Source organism: Phoca vitulina, unplaced genomic scaffold (genome assembly GCF_004348235.1).
Source record: "Phoca vitulina isolate PV1807 unplaced genomic scaffold, GSC_HSeal_1.0 scaffold40, whole genome shotgun sequence".
NCBI lineage: Eukaryota > Metazoa > Chordata > Mammalia > Carnivora > Phocidae > Phoca > Phoca vitulina.
This window is the reverse complement of record NW_022589743.1, coordinates 24,425,229-24,445,361: the sequence shown is the minus strand read 5'-3', so window position 1 is coordinate 24,445,361 and position 20,133 is coordinate 24,425,229. Positions and strand designations below refer to the sequence as shown.

At 56.5% G+C, this 20,133-nt stretch overlaps 2 protein-coding genes across 5 annotated transcripts; both read right to left on the bottom strand.

Moving 5' to 3' along the window:
- Window positions 1-1,347: 1,347 nt before the first annotated feature.
- On the bottom strand, window positions 1,348-7,990 carry OVCA2 (OVCA2 serine hydrolase domain containing). Its single transcript, XM_032428985.1, has 3 exons — window positions 7,973-7,990; window positions 7,619-7,836; window positions 1,348-7,282 (listed from the first exon to the last, which is right to left on the bottom strand). The coding sequence occupies exons 2-3, from the start codon at window positions 7,800-7,802 to the stop codon at window positions 6,783-6,785; spliced, it is 684 nt and encodes a 227-aa protein (XP_032284876.1). The 5' UTR covers window positions 7,803-7,836; window positions 7,973-7,990; the 3' UTR covers window positions 1,348-6,782.
- Window positions 7,196-19,742, bottom strand: DPH1 (diphthamide biosynthesis 1). 4 transcript variants are annotated; one of them, XM_032428984.1, is made up of 13 exons: window positions 19,672-19,742; window positions 14,536-14,688; window positions 14,350-14,413; window positions 12,642-12,763; window positions 12,043-12,200; window positions 11,793-11,914; window positions 10,219-10,287; window positions 9,655-9,811; window positions 9,422-9,522; window positions 8,839-8,917; window positions 8,251-8,391; window positions 7,973-8,071; window positions 7,196-7,282 (listed from the first exon to the last, which is right to left on the bottom strand). In XM_032428984.1, exons 3-12 carry the CDS (start codon window positions 14,400-14,402, stop codon window positions 7,991-7,993), a joined length of 1,083 nt encoding a protein of 360 aa, XP_032284875.1. In that variant the 5' UTR covers window positions 14,403-14,413; window positions 14,536-14,688; window positions 19,672-19,742; the 3' UTR covers window positions 7,196-7,282; window positions 7,973-7,990. The 4 variants fall into 4 exon arrangements, with proteins under 4 accessions (XP_032284875.1, XP_032284872.1, XP_032284874.1 ...); XM_032428981.1 differs by lacking the exon at window positions 19,672-19,742 and adding an exon at window positions 16,460-16,631; XM_032428983.1 differs by lacking the exon at window positions 19,672-19,742 and adding an exon at window positions 16,460-16,536 and having other exon boundaries at window positions 14,536-14,722.
- Window positions 19,743-20,133: the final 391 nt, after the last annotated feature.

Below are 20,133 nucleotides of genomic sequence, written 5' to 3'. Positions count from 1 at the left end.
GCTGTCCTTAGTCCCTATGGAAGGGTCTCAAAGACCTGCAGCCAGTCTTGCTGCCTTCCTGTGGACTTCACTCCTCTTCAATCTTTGATCTTTCCCTCCCTCCCTAGTTTCTACCTACCCTACCTGCCTGGCACTGCTCCCCACCCCCACCCCACCCCCACACAATCCATCTCCTCTCTCTGAACACATTCACCCTCCTCCATTTAGAACTTTCCTCAATTGATGGAGCCAGGATCTTTCATTTCCCTGCTCTTGTTCAGGAGACTTCTGCCCCACATGGCTTAGGGCCTTCCTGTCAATATCATACCTCCAGGAACTCTAACTCCTCCAGGAAGTGGTTTTGCCACTCCGCCCTCTGTAGATCCCTCTCTGCCAAGCTGCTGAGACCTTGGTCTCCCTCACTCATTGTCACTCTCTCATGAGCTCTGCCAATGCCCACAAATGGGTCCTGGACGCGGTCTGCTTGGTGCAAGGCTCTGAAACTGGCACTGCCCACCCGTCCTCCTCCCCTCCATTTGCTGAGGCTTCCTCTTCCACTCACCCCCTTCTCCTACCGTCTTTCCCCCAGCTCCCCATAGAGGAACCCCTTGCTCATGTCCGGGGAGTGCAAGCCACCCTTCTCAAGTTTTCCGCGGTCTCCAGCTCCTGACTGGTACCTAGACCCCCCCCATTCCTTCTAGGCCCAGACTCCTACAAAGCTTCTGCGAGCCCTGGGCTCCCCCACTCTTCTTCCCCCATGTCCCCGACGCCACAGCTCTAGATACTGCTTTAGGCCCCCTCCTCAGGTCCAGCTTCCTCTCCTGTACCTCCCACCCCAGAGTGACGACACTGCAGCGGCCATGCGGGGTGTAACGCCACCGAGGGTCATCTTGTGACGTCACAGAGCCGTCGGGTCCCGGAATTGAGGAGTGGGAGAGGGGGCTCCCGGGTGAGCACCTCGGAAGGCCAGGTGGGAAGTGGGATTGCACCCCCAGGTGTCCCAGAGTGCATAAAGGTGTAACGGACCCGTCGGCCCTCCCGGCTCTGTCCTCCCGCTGGCCCCCAGCCCGCAGTTCCGGAAAGTTAACCCTTTGTAGACCCGTACAGGGACCCCGGGCTCCCCCTCCCTGTTCCTGCTTCCGTGCGCCCTCCTCCCCCTCCCAGCTCCCCGTCGCCTTGGTCCCCCCCAACCCCCCGCCTCGCCACTATAAATAGCCCCTCTTCCCGTTTCCTAAATTCCCTGCTGACGTCGGCAGCGCGTCAGTGTGTAGGAGCCGCGGCCGCATGAATGAGCCGCCGCACGAGTACTACGCGCGCCTATAAAAGCAGCCGCGCCAGCCGGGCTGCGGGAGGCGAGCGGGAGCCGGCGCGACGCGGTCCGACAGGTAAGTGGGACTGACCGACCGACGGGCTACAGATGGACCGATGCACGGACACGGACGGAAGGGCAATGAGGAGACCGGCAGACGGCAGGTTGGAGGGCCCCTAAGGGGTGGGATTGGGGACAGGGTGGGGGACGAGGATCCCCTCGCAGCTGGTGGAGCCGGGCCGGAGGCGTACCCAGAACCCCGTGCAGCACCTGCCCGCGCCCGGATGAAGACGCAGCCACTTCGGAGGAACATCGAACAGAGGACGGCCCCCAGGGTCCCTGCGACATTTCCTGGGGCTCCTGCGCCATACTCCCAAGAAAGTGGGGCGAAGGTGCTGACGCCCCAGAAGACGCGCCCCCTCCTCCCCCTCCCCGCAGCGCAGTGACTCAGCCTCGCTGTCCCCGGCCGGCTGAGCGGGGCCGCCGGCGAAGGACAGACGCCCACCTGCCCGCCGACCTAGCCGCGGCTCTCTCGGGACCCCCACCCTGCATCCGGTCGGGAGCCCCCTCCCCGTCCCATCCCGTCGGGCTGGTCCCTTTGCGCCCCCGACTTCCCGCCTCTGCGCGAGGAGCTGTCCTCTCAGGACCAGGCGGGGGCGGGGCCTCGGCCGGACTGCCCCGCCCCCCAACTGAGCGCCCCCCCACCGCCGCCGGAAGTGCCTCTCCGCAGGGACATATTTGACGTCACAGGGCTTTGACGTCAAGGGCCGCGTGCCTGTCCGCGAGCGCTGGGGCCGAGAAAGGCGGGAGACGCGGGGGAGGAAGAGCAGCAGCGCCCCCAGCTGCGGGCGACGGAGGCACCCCTGCCCGCCCGGGCAGCGCGCCGGCACCTTGGCTCTAGACTGCTTACTGCCCGGGCCGCCCTCAGTAACAGTCTCCAGTCACGGCCACCGACGCCTGGCCCCGCCCCAGGACCGCGGACCCGGCCACCTGCCGCGCCCCCGGCCCCTCTGTCCCCCAGGGTCCCTCAGCCCCGCGCGCGCTGTCTGCGCCGCCGCTGTCCGCGGTGCTGATCCAGCGCAGGCTCTGCCATCCGCCCGTCCGGTCCCTGGTCACCAGAGGCTGCTAGCGGCGGCCGGCTCACACGCACATCGCACGGCCCCCGAGCCTGGTCCCCATCGCGCGCGCTACCCCCGCCACCCCCCTCCCCAACTCGCAGTCCTGACGTCTGCCTGACTGGAGCTGCCACGGTGCCGTCAGCAGCGCGCGCCCCGCCCCCGCGTCTCCAGGGCAACCGTGGCTTTCGATTGTTACTGTGGGAACCGGAGGTAACAGTCTACAGCCATGGTCGCCCCGCAGCACGCCCACGCGCCGCGCCCGCCGCGCTCTGCCAGCCCCGGATGGGGGAGACCAGGAGCAGGAGGAAGCGGGGGCGGCGAGTCAAGATCGGATGTATTTGTGGGGGCGGAGGGAGGTGCGGTGCTGGGGGGCGGGCTACTCTCGGGTCTGCTGCGTGTCTACCAAGGCAGGGAAAGAAGCACGGTGGGCAGTATGTCTGACCGCCCGCTTCAATGACCATCCTGTTCTCTTAGCCGAGGTTGCAGCCAAGGAATGGCGAGAGAAAGGGTAGTTCTGGGATTTGTGTTCTTTTTATCTCCTCCGTGCGAGGAGGCTGCTGGGACCTGAAGGTTTCCTGGAGACTGAAGGGAGTAGACGAAGCCAAGTTTTCCTAAATATGCCACAACCGCATTCTTCCAGGAACCCCTCTGCTGAGTAGGCAGAAAGAGAGACTAATCCTTGAACCCATTTCCTGATGGAGTTACAGCCTTCCCTCACTCTTTCATCCTCTGATTCATGTAGGATGATAAGAAGGGTCCCCAACCCTCAGGAAGCCAGTGTGCTTGTAAAGTTAACCCAGTCAGTAAAGCATTGTCTGAAAGCAGCCTCACCTCAATCGGTGCTGGATTCTAATTTGAGACAGTGTCTCAAATTAGCTCTAATGTGGCAGAGTGAATATCAGAGGGGTTAAAGTCCTATTTGTCCAGTGAAGCGTGAGCCACGAACTCTTCAAAAACACGCTTATGTCACCTGCCACCGCCAACATCACCCACTGCAGGGGCTGACTGATGCATATTGGGTGCAGGACTTCCCTAGGGACAGTGCTGGGAATGGTTAATGCAACCCAGTCCTGCCACTCATTAATCCAATTTTTTGTTACCTCTCCATAACCCCTCCTTCACTAAACTAGTTTTAAGGCAATTGGTGCGTGCTGGTTTTACAGCTAATCAATTCCCACATGCTTCCTTCCTCCCACTCAAGGACTCCGAGGTCTTAGATTAAATGTACTTGATTCTGGAATCCAGTAGACATCCGTGGGCAGACTGTAGTGTGTGCAGATGGGCCTAGTGCACTGGGAAGCAGGAGGTCCAACCTGGCCTCATCACCACTGGTTATTATTTAAGGGGCTGGGTTTCTGAGTCTTGTGTAACATGGGATAATAATCATTCCTCTTTGGCAGATTTGTTGTAAGGATCAAATAGTAAAATGAGTAAAAACCTTTGAAAACTGCAGAAGCCTATTTCAATCTTAAGTATTCTACTAGGCTGTTAATGTCTTTGTGAGGGACTGGTGTCGATGGGGAGACCCCAGCTCTGGGCACTTAGGCAGAATGAACAGGGGAAGGGGGCACATCTTTCTGAGCAGGGGCTGTTGAGGGGCTTCTTTGCTCAGGGATTCGCTCTCAAGAGCTTTAGGGACCTAAGGTGGAGTGAGAGGTAGAAAAGAGAAATGGGAGGGATATTCTGAAGGGACCAAGTTGTTTGCCGTTTGAACCCATCTGGAGAAGATGGTCAGAGGGGGAAAAAACCAGAAAACTGACTGTAGAGAATTTTTTAGTATCTTAGAACTCATTAAGTGCACCCCATCCTATTTTATGGATTAGGAAGTTGAGACCCAGACAGGACATAGAGCCCAACAGTAGTGGGTGGTGGGTGGCCTCTGCTGACCTCCGAGGTGCAGGAGAGAAAACCGTGACTAGTAAAGGTTAGGAATGTGAGTTCTGGATCGGAATCCAGCTTTGGGTAAGTTACTGAACTTCTCTGTGCCTGTTTCCTCAGTTGTAATATTAAGTTAATAGTACCTACCTCAGGAAATTGTGAGATTAAACTGGGCAACTCTAAAGGTTCTGCTTATCACAGTATCTGGTGTGGTTAGCACACCATAAACGGTGTGCTATCCTCTGGACCTCATTTCCCTTAGGTATAAATTGAAAACATTAGATGAATGGTTCTTAATTGGAGAGCTTTCTCCCCCTCCCTAGTGCAGTGCATGAGAATCCCATGTTCGTTTTTTTCAAATAGCACGTATTTACCAGAGACTTGTATTCTACCCTCTAAGGCAATGTTTTTCAAATATCATGTTGCATGGGAATGTCCAGGGAGTTTGCCAAAATGCAGATTCCTGGGTCCAGCAATTGGCTCGGTAGGTCACGAGTTGGCCCCAGGAATCTAAGTTTTAACACAATTCTGACGCAAGTGGTCCACAAAGTGTGTTTTGGGGGGTGGGGGGCAATGACCCTTAAGATTCTCTGTTGTTCCTGGAGGATGTGACGGGAGCGGACATCTCACTTGTTGGGAACCAGTGGACCACATGATCTCTTTCCTTCTAGCTTGGACATTTTCTGATTCTTGAAGCAGGAGGTGGGGGAGGGAGGAGAATTCTCACCCTGAGCACTGAGCACTTCTGCTCCACCCAGTACTGTTCTGCTCTATCCTTATCCTTCTAACTTTAAGCCCTGGGTTAAAATCCATTCCCCATCATATCTTGTTCTCTCTCTTTTAATCCTCACAGTAATTCCACATAGCAAGGGCTGTGGTAGCAACTGTCACCATTTTCACCTCTTGGGACCTTGCTAAAGGGGGCAGCCTAGGATGGCCGTGAGGGCGCGCGAGCTCCCAACTGCAGATCCACTGCATTCCATTCTGAACTGCTCATTTCCAGAGAAGCCAGGAATCTGTGTGTGAAATTCCTAAGATTTTAAATACTGTTAAGTCCAATATTTTCTAAAATTCTATGGGCCAAATCCAACAGGTCTGTTGGAGTAATTCAGCCCATTTCTGAGTCCCCTCCTTTGGCCGAGGAAAGGGTCCCTTTAAAACGCCTAGGGCAAGCAGAGGCAGACTGTAGCCAGGGGGCTACCCTCCCACCCCCACTGTCTGCTGTAAAGGTCCTAAATCCAGTAAACTGGGTCTGTTGGGGGTAGGGGTGTAACTCCAACTTTTTTTTTTTTTCTTAGATAATTACTATCTGCAATGAAGAATTCAGGATTTGGGGTAATTTAAGGGATATTAGTCTGTCTCCGGATGGGCTGGAGTATTTGTGCTATATCCCCTAACCCAATTCCTACTCAATTCCTAAATTCCCCGGGGGCAACCATGTTTGAGGGCTAGATCAGGGCCTCCTGTGATCTTCCAGAAAAGGAACAAGGTAGTGATCCTGCAGAGGCAAGGCTGAAATCAGAGAGTAGGGTGGGCCACAGGTGGGGGAACTGGAAGTAGGGCAAATAGCTAAAGTGGGCAGTCTATAGAGTGCCTAGGAACAAATGCACTCTAAAACTGGAGGGGCTACTTAAGCCTTGGCTGGATCACTACAGAGTAGCATCAACCCCAGAAACTCTGTAGGTGAGGGCAGGTTTGTAAAAGGGTTTCTTCCGTGTGGTCTTGGGCCTCTACCCAAGGTCTACTACCATCCCACCCTTCAAGCTCATAGTTCAGAGCTAAAGCAATTCTGGAGGAGAAAGCAGAGAACCCAAGAAGCCAGAGTTCGACAGAAGGCCAGCACACAACCCTCAGGGATCAAGATGGAGGAAGCCTAACTCCGTGGAGCCCAGGCAGCACCTTGCCAGGTGATCTCTTCCCAAAACTTCTCAGATGTAAATTCTTCCAACTCCACCACCAAGGCCTCCTTTCCTTCAGCTTGGGACTTGAGACACTTCTACCAAATGTGTGCACACATGAGCTTATCCTGGGGGCTCATAACTGGAAACACGTCCCTCTTTGGAGTGGCGCTAGAGGCTGGGTGGGTGGCCAGGAATCCAGACTTCTGTTACAAAATGGGTTTTTCTGTGTGTATGAGAAAAAAGATGCTCAAAATCGCCATCACCACTTTATTATGTGGCAGTCACAGCAGCACCAGCCCCTGCTTTTCCCATGTCACCCTCCACTCATCCAGGAGTCCACCAGCCTTTTTCATGCTGGAGTATCAGATGCCAAGGTCCACTAAGGCCTCCTGATCCCTTTTTTCTTAAGTGTAGAGCTAGGCTTACAATGATTTGAGTCTTAGAACCGATACTTTTCTCTTAATTGGTGATGGTGAGGAACACTAACAGCAGTTGAGCTCCCAGGGGAGGTGGGATGAGGGGGAGGACCGGTTAGAGAGACTGTCCCGAAGTCATGTGGGAGTGGGGGATGTAGGGGCAGAGCCATTTGTTGATCTTTCACTCTGCAAACTGGTCCAAGAACTTGAGGTAGGCCTGGCGCTGGGCCGCAGCTGCTGGAATGAAGTGGCCACCAGAGTGCGCGAGGGTGATGGCCCCAGTGAATCGGCTAGCCAGTTGCATACTTTCCTGAGAGGGGATGACGCAGTCAGTGTCCCCGAAAACATGGAGTGAAGGCAGTAACAAGGGGCCCTGCATGATGGGTTCCTTGAGTCCAAGGCCCCGAGGACAGAAACCAGATACCAGGATGATAAACCTTGGCAAGGGGAAGCGGGGATCGCCGGCTTGGCCAAGGGCACACACAAGGGCTGCTAGCGCGGCCCCCTGGCTGAAACCAAGGAGCCCATCAAAAGGCCCCAGTTTCTTCAGTGCCTCTGCCACAGTTCCCAAGGCTTCCTCCAGACCTCTGCACACTGTGGGCTGGCTCAGGGCGTTGAAAACGTCTGCCTCCTGTTCTGAAAACCACCAGCCTCGGGGCTGCTCCTCCGGAAGGCAGGGCTCTACAGCGATATGGGGGAAAGGATGCGGTTAGGGCAAGCGGGTATCTAGGGGATGAGAAATGAAAAAGGGAGGGGACGGAGGGCTTGGGAATGACAACGAGCAAACAAAGAGGCGGTCGAAGAAGAGAAGAAAATCTGGGGGAAATGAAGTGGAGAGCAGAGTGGCATGGCAAGACGGGGAAGACTGATCAAGGTGGAAGCCTGGGACGCTGGGAGGGAAGAAAGGAAGAGTAAGGGCAGGGGGAAGGAACGAGGTGAGGACGCAGCGTGGGGGTATGCTGAAACGAGGCCAGATCAAAGACTCAGAGGGCATTTCCCGGGCAGCGCCCGTCTCACCGGAGTCCGGCCCGGCGCCCTCGGGGCCCGCGGCATCCGCGACCAGGTGCGGGCCGCTGAGGCACACGAGCTCGGCGCGGCCCCGCAGCGCCTTCCTCAGCGCGCCCGTCTTCTCGCGGAAGCCCCGCTCGCTCTGCCGGAAGCCGGCCAGGGCTAACACCCGCAGGGGTTGCTGCGCCGCCATCTTGCGGGGCAACGCGCCAGGGACCGGAAGCAGCCTTTCCCCGAGCGGAAATCGAATATTCGAGGGGCGGAACCAAATGCCGGCACCACCCCGAAGGCGGGCCTCAGAGCGAGCGGGTGTTCCCATAACAACGGGGAGGGGTGGGGCGCGGCCGGAGCAGGGGCGGATACCTGAGACCGAGGAGCGTCTCACCGAGCGGGCGGTGCTCCCTTGTCGTCTCTGCAGCTGCAACCGTCGCAAGCCGCGGCTGGAGAGGGGTGCGTGGCCTCCTGCATCGGAGGTCGCAGACTTTGCTCAGGGTCTCCATCCTGCGACGTCCTCCACCCTGCTCCCGTGCATTTCCCGTAGCGGCCGCACGGCGGCGGCCTCGGCTCGCGTCGCTAGGGAGGCGGCCAGGGCCAGGCCCCGGCTTTGGTCCCTCTCCTCCCTGCTGGCGGTGCCTGCCTACCTTCTCCAGCGCTGGCGGGCTCAGGGCCTGGGGGGGCCGGTTCCGTCCGTGGTTCGCTGTCCACGGCCCCAAGGAGCTGCCGGCGTAGAAGTCCATAGGGTAGGGCTGCTGCCAGGAAATGTCCCTCAGGGCCACCACTGCCTAGGGGAGGACAACCGGACATTTGCCAACTTTTTTTTTTTTTTTAAGATTTTATTTATTTGACAGAGAGAAGAGCAGGGGGAGAGCGAGAAACAGGCTCTCCGCAGAGCAGGGAGCCCCATGCGGGACTCAATCCCAGGACCCTGAGATCATGACTTGAGCCAAAGGCAGACGCTTAATCGACTGAGCCACCCAGGCGCCCCTTTGCCAACTCTTTCTGCGCAGGATTAATTAATTCAGTCTTCACGATGGCCTATAGAGGTCCTATTATCCCCATACCACAGAAAGGAAATTCGAGGCTCAGACAGGTCAAGGGACTTGCCCAAGGCCACACAGCTAGGACATGAGTCAGCTGTAAGTAAGTTGCTGCCCACCCCACTGCAGATCCCTCCCTTGACAGAACCAGGTGCAAAGCCCACTCTCAGGTATTTCAAAACTCAGTGTTACCTCATAGGGTGTCAGCAGGGGCTTGGGGAAGGCTGTGCCCCAGTCAATGGAAAGGCGCGGACATGCTACCTGCACCCACCTGGGAAGGGAAGTCAGGTCAGACCCAAGGGGCGGGGGGGTCCTCCCCTTCTGGGCAGCATGCTGAAAAACATGACTGTGTCCCCAACACACCCGATGAAAAGACAGTCACCTACTACTGTTCAGAGTAACACTATAGCGCTGTTTGTTTTCTCCAGGAGAGCTCTCTGTGAGCCGAGGGCAGGGCCTGGGCAGCTCATCTGTGATCGTATCCTCAGAATCAAATCCAGTTTAGTTCTGGTACACTGCAGGTGCCAACCACCCCACAAACTCATCTCACACCGAACGACTGTGATGTTGCAGTTACCTGTGAGCCCCCAAACCGAAATGGGTGCGACCCATAGCCAAGGGTAGCCCCTGCTAAGCCCCCGAGTGCTCTGTGAACATTAAAATTTCACGGAAGCAATTCCCACTGACTCCAGCCTTCAATATGTGCTGGGCAGGACTCAGATCTAAGCTTCCTTAGCCAGAGTCACAGCTAGAGAGGTAAGGTGAGAAAACTTACACATCCACTTCAGGAAGTAGGCTAAGCTTGCTGGGGAAGATCTCAGAAAGCAGCAGCCTCATGAAGGGAAGTCCCAAGGCTTGGAGTCGAGATTCCAGGTGCTGTTGGAAGAGGGAGGCCAAGCTCAGGTCACCACGATCGAGCAGCCAAGTCTAAATCCCTTAGTCTACTGATTTTCCCAGCTGGGTTTCTAGTCAGTCCCCTCCTCCAGAGGCCATCCCAAGCCCTCTGACCTCCAGAATTTTGGGGCTGCCCTGGCGGCCCAAAGTGCCCAGGATAAGGCCCCAGGATTTAGCTGAGCGGGCCGTGGCTATGGCTTCTTGGCGGCTGGTCTGCATGCGCTGATGGTCATAGTGCTCTCTGGATAGGACTTTGCTGTATGGGTCGTATCTGGAAAAGAAGCTATCAGGGTTATGGCGACAGCAATCCACAGCAGCTGTTGTACACACGGCTCCCTGACCCAGCCCCTTGGTCTCCTAAATCTTTAGGTTCCATGCAGGTAATTAGGAATAGAGGCGAGAACAGAGATCGTCGCTGGAAAGCTCAGTCCCACAGCTGGAGCAGGGAAAAGTAGGAGGGGGGGTTTAGGATCTCAGTGTGACTCCCAGGGGATGGGTGGGTACTGTGCAGCTCCAGCCCTGGGTCCGACACCTGGATTCAGGACCCAGTTACCTCAGATCCTTAGAGCTGTTGGCTGTCAAGGGGCCCGGGAATGAGGAAATTTCAACCAACTGAGGGCTTCAGTGGCAGGGAAATCCCACCCCCTCCCTGGCTGGTCAGCCCAGCTCAGCCCATACCGGTAAGCGGGGACACTAGGGTTGGCAATCATGACAGACTCCAGATGGAAACGGCCATCTCCGAGATATCTGCGGCAGGGAGAGAGGGGATGATAAGTATGGGGTGGGGTGAGGCAGCAGAAAAGGCAGGCACTGGCCTGGAGGTCCAGAGTTCCTGGCTGAGTGTGCTGCTGTGTGTGTATGTGAACTGGCCTAAGTCATCATTCGGCCTCCCGAAGCCTTGGTTTTCTCACATGCAAAACAAGGAGTTTGAACTGGATGAGCAATAAGGCCCTTCTAGTTATGTAATGCAGATCTAAGAACTGTTCCGTCCCCCAGCCTTCTGGGGGACAGGTAAAACGGCAGCCAAGGCCATGGGAAGGCCGCGCAGGGCTCTAGAGATCCTAACTCGGAGGTGGCGGGACAGGTTCTCCTTCACCTAGCTCAACGTAGACATGGCAAGTAGGGTTCAAGGTGTCATCAATGTTGTAAATGAAGTTTCGGGGTATACACTGGCTCTCTGTGCCCAAACTGGTTCTCAGGTCCTGCTACTGAGTTGTAACAACTACTGTTTACTGGGTTCGTGTCTTCTGTGCACCAAGGCCTGGACTAAGCACTTGCCATGCAGGAGTTCACTCAGTCCTAGCAAACAGTCCTCCAAGCTACCTACAGTATCTAGGTACAACTGCTGCTCAGGGATGTTAAGAAACTTGCCCAAAGTCACACAGCTATTAAGCAGTAAATCTGGGACTTGACTCTAGGCTTAACCACCAGGCTCTATCAAGCCTGTCCCTAAAAGTAGCTTCCCAAGCCATGGAGAAGGCAGAGCATAGAGGACAATCTGCCATGGCAGCTCCTACTTTCTTGGAGACCACACTGATTTTTGTGATAAACGGCCAACACTCAGGGTGTCTCTCCCTCCAACACACACCTTGAAGCCCCCAAGGGTAGGCACCTATGGGTTCAGAATTATGTGGGCGCAGGAACAGGGGGAACGCCCTTTGGGGAGCAGGGCTGCCAGGTCTGGGCTGGGGAAGGCCCTGATGTGGGCCTGTCTAGGGGCAGGGCTGAGTCAGGGGAGTGCCCCTCCCTCTTTCCCTGCCATCAGCTAGGAATGGGGCTCCCCTCCCTAGTCCCCGCCGGGGGAGCTGCCGGCTCTGAGGCTGGCTGCATTCACACAACATTAAGCATTTCCATTACCGAAAATAATTAGGCAGCAGGAGACACGCTGCTCCTGCTTGTTAGCTGTCCGGATGCTAAATTAATGGGGCTGCAGCCTGGGCGTGCCCAGCCATCTTCTCCAATTATATTCCCACCATTTCTAGCCCACCCTCATCCCTCCCCCCCCCGCCTGCCCCGATGAAGCCCTCTGATTCCTGCCCCACCCTGGGCATAGCCTCCTACATGGTGGACAGAGTACCCGAGAGGGAGACAGGAAACCTGAAACCCTATTTGGTCCCCATTTTGCAGGGTGACCTTGAGCAAACAGTTAAAGAGCTTGAGACTCAGCTTCTTTTCCTATACAACGAACCTCCGGCTCCCTTCTAGGGTACATTTCTTATGTCTCTACAACTGGCCCCCCATTTTTCACTTACACAACAGCCTCCACCTCTTTGGGCAGATGGGGAGCCGTGCAGCCCAGAATCTCCCCAGGGGACAGGGGCTTGCACTGTGGGACACTCACACGGTACTCAGCTTTCAGCTCCTTCGCAGCTGCCTGTAGGGATGATGAGGGAAGGGAAGCAAGTGGGTGAGGAGGGAGAGCCAGGGCCAGAGGACCAGCCTGGGGCACCTAACGTGGGCCCCAGGAACAGCCTGGAGGCTGGCTGTTATCTGTCCACTTACCTGCAAGGTTGACACAAACTGAATGGTGCTGACCAGGGCAAGGGAAGTGGCAGGGGGAAAGGTGAGGCGGATAGAATCCAGGAGGTGGGTAGTATCTATTCGGATGTCCACAAAGACGTACAGTACCCGGAAGTCTTGGGCCGAGGTGTCCATGGGAACTGCAAGGAGGCAAGAAGTCAGGAGACTGTTTTGGAAGGCAAGAGGGGCAGGGGGCCTACCTGGGCCAGGGTCTCTGAGCAGCCAGGACCAGTGGCTTCAGCCTAGGGATACAAGGAGTGGGTAGGCGGCGGGGGGGGGGGGGGGGGGGGGGGGGGGGGCAGTCATAGGTCCCTCAGAAGCTCCTTTTCGGTCACTTGGCCGGGGGGCCCAGCCTGCTCTACCACCAACAGCCTTTCGAACACCCACATCTGGGACAGCAACACTGTTTCCAAGGCAACCAAATCCAAAAAAAAGATGTACCTGCAGAGCAGGAAGGCCAAGGCCATCCCAGATACTGGGAGGGACCTCCTGCCTGCAAGCAGGACAAGAAGGCACCGTGACGGGGGATTAGCACGCAGCCCTGCCTCTCTGCCCCCCGCCAGGACCCCGGCTCGCCATACCCAGGCAGCTGTGGCCGTAGTGCACCAGGAAGTCAGCGCCCAGGGCCCTTGCAGTAAAGTCATCCACACAGCAAGCCCCATACGTCACATCGCCCATCACCATCACTTCAGCCTCTGTGAACCTGTGGGGGCGGGGGAGCAGGGGGAACAATGAGACGGTGACACAAGGGTGAGGTGGGAGAGAGACCTACCCCCGTGGGGGTATCTCGGGGCCCAGCTGCCACATCCCCCGGTCCTGGCGGCAGCTCCTGGGACCGTCGCTGTATGCCGATGGTCTCTGTAGCGCCCCGGTTCCTCTGTCCAAGCTCAGACTGCAAGGAGGACCCCCACCCCTCAGCCTGGCATACACAGGGTCAAAAACAGACCTCTGACGCCCTGACTCAGCCCACCCAGAGCAATGAGCACGTACACACACGCAGACGCACCCACTCCCATGCCTCGACACTGCGGTGTGCATGGGGATGCATGGGTGGATACACACAGCCTCCCTGCCACCCAGACCCCCTGCTACCTCCCCACCCTCAGCTAGGGCCCTCTGTGCCCAGGATGGGGGGCCCATGAACAGCTCCCCCACAGCACATGGCACCACCCACCTACCTCGTGCGTCAGAAAGAGTGGGCTCTGGCCAACACATTGCCGTAGGATCTGCTGCCAGGCCTGAATCACTGGGGGACAGGGGTGGGTGGGGAAGACCCCGCACTCCCCAAATTCACCACGGGAATGGAGCTGGAGGACCAGGTCTTCCTTGAGAGACCTGCCCCTGGGGCATGGGGCCTGGCTTGCTGACTGGGTCCCCCCATTTCTCTCCTGGGTGCGTGGTGGGGAAAGCTGAGCTGCTGTCAGTCAGCAGCCCCCCTCCTCCCCCTTCCCCAAATCAGTCTGTGCACAGAAGCAGATTATTCAACTCCTTAAAATGCAGCCCAGGCGTCTGAGTCAGCCAGAGCACTTAATTTTTTATAGATTAAAATGTATGCAAATTGGCCTGAGCCCCAGAGAGCATCCCCAAGGGGCAAGAGGGTGGGAGCTGGGAAGTGAGTCTGTGGCAGTGGATGAGAAGCGGAGTGGGGGGGGGGGGGCAGGGGGCAGCAGCAGGGAAGTGGGAGGTTCCTATCACGAGATGACCTCCCCTTTCCCCCCATTCCCCCTCCCTGTTCCTGTGCTGGTTCCAGATGGCTGAGCACTCCCCACCCCCACCCCCCAGGATGGCTCATTGTAATGAAGAAACTTAGAGAGGGGAGAGGAACTGAATACCATCTCCTAGACACTTCTCCCCCACCAAGCCCCTCCTTGCCCTACTCCCTCAAATGTTCCGGAGAAAAAGGTTCCCCTTGGCTAGACCGGATGCTGACAACTCAGCTCATTCCAGGTCAGCTCTGAGGATTCTTAAGTTCCTCCTGAGGCCCCACCACCTGCACCTGCTCTAGGCCCAGCTTTGAAGATACTGGAACCAACTCATTCCCTACCACCCCCGACCCCCCACCTTAATATTTTAGGGAAAGAGAGATTTATATGGACAAGCCAAGCCGGACAGGCTGGGATCTCAGCAGGCTGGGAGTTTAGTTTTGGCTTTTTCCCTTTGTGCGTGTATGGTTGTGTGAAGGGACAGGGTAAGGCCAAGGTCCAGAAGGAAAAAATGCCAACAGGCAGAGCTACAAGGGGTATGGGGAAGGCCTTGGCTTAGCTTCTTCTCCAGAGCCCCAAGCCTCACCTTTCCAAGATATCCACAATGGTGCAGGCAAAGAGGAGAAGGCCCTCAGGCATTTGCAAGGCCACTGGAAGACAGAGCAGAGACATGAGAGCAGAGGGCTGGGAAAATGCTGGAATGGGGATACTGCCCCTGACTGACCCAGGCAACCTCTCCAACCCTACCCCATCTCAGAGCTTGGGGGCTCACCCTTCTTGGCCCGGGCCTGCTGAATCCTCCAGATGGTCTTGGGAATTTCAAAGTTATAGTTGGAAGGCAGGACTTGAATGGCTGCCTGCAGCTGGGGGTTGTTCAGGATCTCAGAGGGGATCTGATTGGCCAGGCGGCCCCTAGGGGCTCGACCTAGGACAATGCAAGGCCTGAGTTGGCACCTGGCCTAAAACAGAACCAGACCCAGTTAAGCTGTTAACACCACCCAAGTTTCAGGCCCAAATCCCAGATGCCAAGGGGGTTGGCCCAGCCTTCTTCCTCACTGAGTTCATTCTGAAGCTGGAAAGACAACCCATTAAGCCAGGAAGAGATCTGCATAATTAGGTTCCATGTTGTGAGATTACTGGGAATCAAAGACTTGAGCCCATGAGTGGGGTATAGTTCACCCCTTACCTTTGGAAGAACAGAGGTGATACCAGCAGACTGAACTGAGGGGCAAACGGGAAAAAGTCCAAACAACTGCTCCTTGATAAAGAACAACTCTGAGGAAAACCCAAAAGCCTAGCAGTCTAGGAAAATGTTCCCCCCGTCCCTGAAAACACCTTGAAGTTCTGAGGTCCTAGATATGAGATCTATAAGCAAACTATTATAAGTACTAAAGACTTTTACCCTCTTTACTCAAGTCCCACTGACTCTATCTACACTGATGAATCCCTACACTCTTCCCTCTCCTCATTTTTAAGAGGGAAATAAACACCAAACATTTAACTGATTTAACAGGTTCCTTAGTCCCATTGTTCCACCCCAGGAAAAATGAAAGAACACACTCAAGTTAGGACTGTGGGCAAACAGGTAAGGAAAGGGAAATGACCTCGCCCTTTAGTGGCTAGTAGTCTGGCGGTGGCAAATGCAGGTATACAAATTACAACCTGATTAAAGGAGAAAACACTGTAGCCCATTAGCAAAACTGCAGTCCTTAATTTGCACCCTATTCCCCACAATTCAGTTTAGCTCAACCCCTATTATCTCTTTAGGAACAAGATAGTTTGGGAATGTGATAAGGAAACAAGAAATTAATTTATTGAACAAATATTTATTGAACCTGTACTTTGTGCCAGAACTTCTGCTAGGGCCCTTAACTACTATGGGAGGGATCCTCCCAGATTTGACCCTTCACCCTCTGCCTGTGGGTGGATGACGGTAGTGATGATGGTGCAGTGGAGAATGAGCATTGGCAGGCTGGGATCCTGAGACCATATTTGAATGTTACCACTGCCATCGTTTTTGTTCAGTTGTTTCAAAGGCCTTGGAACAACCAGCCCAGAACCCTGGGCCCCTCACAGAAGCTCCTCTGACCGGGCAAGTCCCTTGTGGTCATTGGGGTGTGGGAGCTCCTGGTCTTAGCTCAATTTGTCCCCAGGACTAGTTAGGCGCCTCCTCCTTTATCACGTGTCTGTGATCTTCTGTTTACATCAGTATTCTCCGGTAGACGGAGACCCCTGAGGGCAAGGCTGTCGTGTAGTCCCCTGCATCCAGCAAGGGCCTGGCAGTTAGTGACCGCTCAGTAAGTGCCTGGTGAATGAAGCCATGTGCCTCTTTCCTGAAGGCATTCCCTGTGGGCCCACTTGTGGAATGACCGCTGCAACGCGCCCGGCTCTTTCCTTCCCCATCGGGTCCGCCTTATCCGTGAGTCTTCCTGTGCCAGCCAAGGCAGGGCGGGCAGCGTTTCCGGCTTGAGGACTACAAGCTCCTAGGAAGCGCTGCTCCCGATCGCGCCCTAAGGCTGCAAAAGGAAGACCGGTCCCTCTGTGCTCCAGCGAAAGCCGCCGGGGCAAGCGACAGCGGGGCCTTCCGGGTCTGGCGGAGAAAGGCCGCCGCCATTAGCGGGGGATGGTTCTGTCCCTGACTTGGGGGCCCTAACTCGCGATGCGAGGTCCGGAGGCCGCAGCGTAGTAGCACCCACCTCTACCAGTGCCGTTTCGGCTGCCCGGCTCCGCCGCCACGGACTCTGCCAGCGCCGCCATCACTGGCCTGTCCACGTGGAGACCAAAAAGACAGCGCTAGAAGAACGCCGAGAGCTCAGGCATTGCGATCGACCGCCGGTCGCTAGCGAGGGGCGGGGATTTGCTGGGCGGGGACCAGGAAGGAGACGATCGGGGCGGGGCTACCGCGGGTTCCCCCCTCAGCCCGGAAGGGCTGGGCTCTCCCCAGCCCCTAGCAGTCCAGCGCTGCGCTCTCCCGACCCCCCAGTCTTCTCCTCCGCTCCCGGTTTGCCAGACGGGGCACTCCAGGACCAGTGCTCCCCTATTTGCCGACTCCTTGCCGGAATTCTGTGGGCCAAGTCTTGTGAATGGGACACGCCCCGGTATCCCTTTTGCTCCTCTCCCAGTCTCACCTCCTGGTAAGCAGTGGGGGCCGTGTAGGTAGGGCCACAATCCGTACCTCAGAGGACCCCACTGCCCAAACAAGACAGAACTCAGCTCCCATCAGCCCAGCTCCAAGCTGAGTCCTGGGGTTGATTTCTGGAGCGCCAGAGTGCTCTCACCTTTAGAACCAACAGTGCGGATGCGGAAGGCTCCCGTGTGAAAAACTGCTACCAAGGGAAGGCCCCAAGCCTGAGGATGCTTTCCCGGGGCAGGGCGTGGGGGCGGGGGGCGCAGTCCAACGAATCCAATCGCCTAAACCAATCCACCGTTTTCCCTGCCTCGGCTGCCCCTCAGGCCTAGATAGCCTTTCTCTTGATCAGGCCTGGGCTCCTGGGATCCCAAAGAGAAGGCATAGCAGCCAGGGAGACGGCCTTGACCTTTGGAAGAGCAGAGAACCTGCAGGACTGGCCCTTAGCCCTGTCTGCCCCGTACAGCAATAGTCCCCAGGGCTGTTTGCCCGTGCAGCCCTCTGGCGCCATCTTCCTCTCTCTGAGGGGGTGCTGTGAGCACGGCTGGCCCTTTAAGGTAGCTCTGCGGCCTGGGGTTCCCCTGGAGGCCCTCCTTGCTTGGAAAGTCCTAATTAAGGTACATGGAGAAGTGAAAAACAAGCAGCCAGGGACAGGCCTCTCTGGGCAACTGCCCAGAGAGGAGGGATGTATGGGCAGGCTGAGAGTGAACAGACGAGGGGAGGACCAGAAGGAGTCAGTGCTCTGACCCTCAGGCCACTGACTGATACTCTGAGGACAGTCATAGCTTTGGACAGGACTGTGGCCAACATGGGTCCCAGGAACACCCCTCTTGCCTTGATAAGAGCCCAGCCTGGACTTCTCATCTCCCCCAGGTTCTTTGAACTCCCAGGGTGCAAGATCTCAATTTCAGGGATCCCTGGAGTTCAGCCCCTCCCCCTTCAGGGCACTGAGGCCCAGCCTGTGGACAGCTTTAACTCTGGCTGCAGCTGTGAGTTCCCAGGGGGTGAGGATTGACTCCAGCAGAGCAGTGGCTTTTCCCTAGCAGGCACCCCATCCCTTAGGGCCTTTCCCTAGGCAGAAGTGGGGCCTGTTGATGATTGAAGGCCCTCATCCTCTTACAACATTGCCCCACAGCCTCTTGTGCTGAATGAGCTGCCCTAGCACCCATTAGGAAACCAGGTGATGTCTAGGGAGCATGTCCCCTAAGATACTGTAGTGAAGGACATTGGGGGCTGTCCTTCAACTTGGGCTGAGAACACCTCCATCTGTTTGTGGGGGGTCTCCCTGCCTGAGTTACTCAGCAGGCTGAGTAATTACTGCCTGACAAGAAGGTGGGCACAGTGCACCCCCACATTATACCACAACACCCGCCTAAGAGTCACCCCCACCCCCTGGCTGGACTCCAAAGCAGCACCCAGCCCTCCTGAGGCCTGAAATAACGCTGCTTCTCACACTCACGCCCAGCCCCAGCTAACTTTGTCTGAGATGCTGGAGTTTATGGGGCAGGGGGGTCATGGGGAGGCAGCTTAGGGAGTTGGAAGGAGGATTAGCATACCCCGATTCAGGCCTACACTTTGGCACTGATCTGCTTTGTGACATGGAGCAAGTTGTTCAGCCTCCCTGGGCCTCAGTTCACTCACAGAGAGTTTCTGCAGCACCCAGGGCCTTCAAGACCAGCTTTAACGTCTGGCAGGGTGTGGGACCAAGTCCAGCCCTGCAGCTGGTCAAGGCTAAGAGAAAGAATACATCACCTGCAGTTCCATCCCAATATGGACCAATCTTAATCTTCAGAACAAGGTTACTTTTTCACCTTCAAGCATTTGCACCTTCTCTCCTGCCTAGAATGCCCTTTTTCCTTCTCAGACTGATGAACTCAGCCCTCAAGACCCAACCTAAATGGCATCCCTTTGATGAAGGCTTCCTTGATCGTCCTTCACCCCTCACAGAGCTAGCAGAGCCCCCTCCAAAACTTTGTGTCTCCTCCTGTCACATTCTAAGATGGCTTGTGGGTCTTTCTTCCCCAACTATGCCCTAGGCTTTTGTAGTTAACATGCCAATGTAGTTAGCTGAAACCCAGAGCCTCAGTGCCATTGAATGCATGGGTGAGTGAATGAATGATACTGGCCTTCTTTTGCCAATCATACCAAGTTTTTCTCCAAGAGATTGCAACTCATTGTCTCACTTCAGTTAGCTCTCTTAGATGTCACGGGCTCAAAGCAGCACTCCCTGACCCCCTCATATCAGCTCTCTACTATACCCTGCTTGCTTTTCTTCCATGCATTGTCTCATCTGGACTTTTCTCATTTGGTGCCTATTAACTGTATTAAACTCCACAAAGGCAGGGACCTTGTCTTTTTCATTGGCTGAATCCCTAGGAATAGTAATGCCCCACACGATTGACCCACAATAAATGTGTGTTGAATGAGTGACAGCCCACTCTTTTTCCTTTCCCAGGACCCCTCTTATCCCAGGCCAGTAGGGGGTGCCGCCTCCACCCAGGATCTCGCCTGGCCTGAACCTTCTCTGCTCAGTGCAACTGGCCCCCTGCGGGACCTGCTTTCTAGGCGGTGCCTCCTTCCATTTTCCAGGAAGCCCCGGGCGGGGTCTGTGTAGACTGAAGGAGATCAGGGACCCCCACCCCCACCCCCACCCCCCCGTCTAGGCGGGGATAGCCCACCTGAGCCCCACATTGGTCCTCCCCTCTCTCTAGGATTTGCAACGGGGCCTCCCTGAATGCTAGGTGGGTGGACTAGACCAGCCTGAGGGCGCGCCACACCTACCCCCCAAAAGAATAGTATCCTGGGACGCGGGATGCGAGGCGGCTGGGTTTCCCGGAGCTGTCCTGGGCAGGGAGGAGCCGTCGAACCTCCGAGAAGGAAGCGGAGCCGGCTAGAGAGGATATGGGCAAGGGTGCAGACTTGTGATCGGGGTCTCTGGGCGGCAGTCCTCCCGTCCCAGCCGGTGGGCAGAGCCACGCTTCCAGCCGCCTCTCTCAGTGACCTCCAGCCGCGAAGGGCGAGCGGGCGGGGGTTGGGCTGCGAGTGCGAGCTCCAGGAAGCCCGCGGGGCCCGGGAGGGGCTTTCGAGTGGCCCGACGGCCGCCCAAGGGCTGGGGCAGGTACTTGGACCGACGCGGGCCAAGGATTGTCCCCGGGGTCGGGCGCAGCGAAAACACCTTGGGAGGCGACGCCGCGCGTTTGAGCGCCGCTGCCCTGGGAATAGGACGGCGCTCGGCACCGCGAG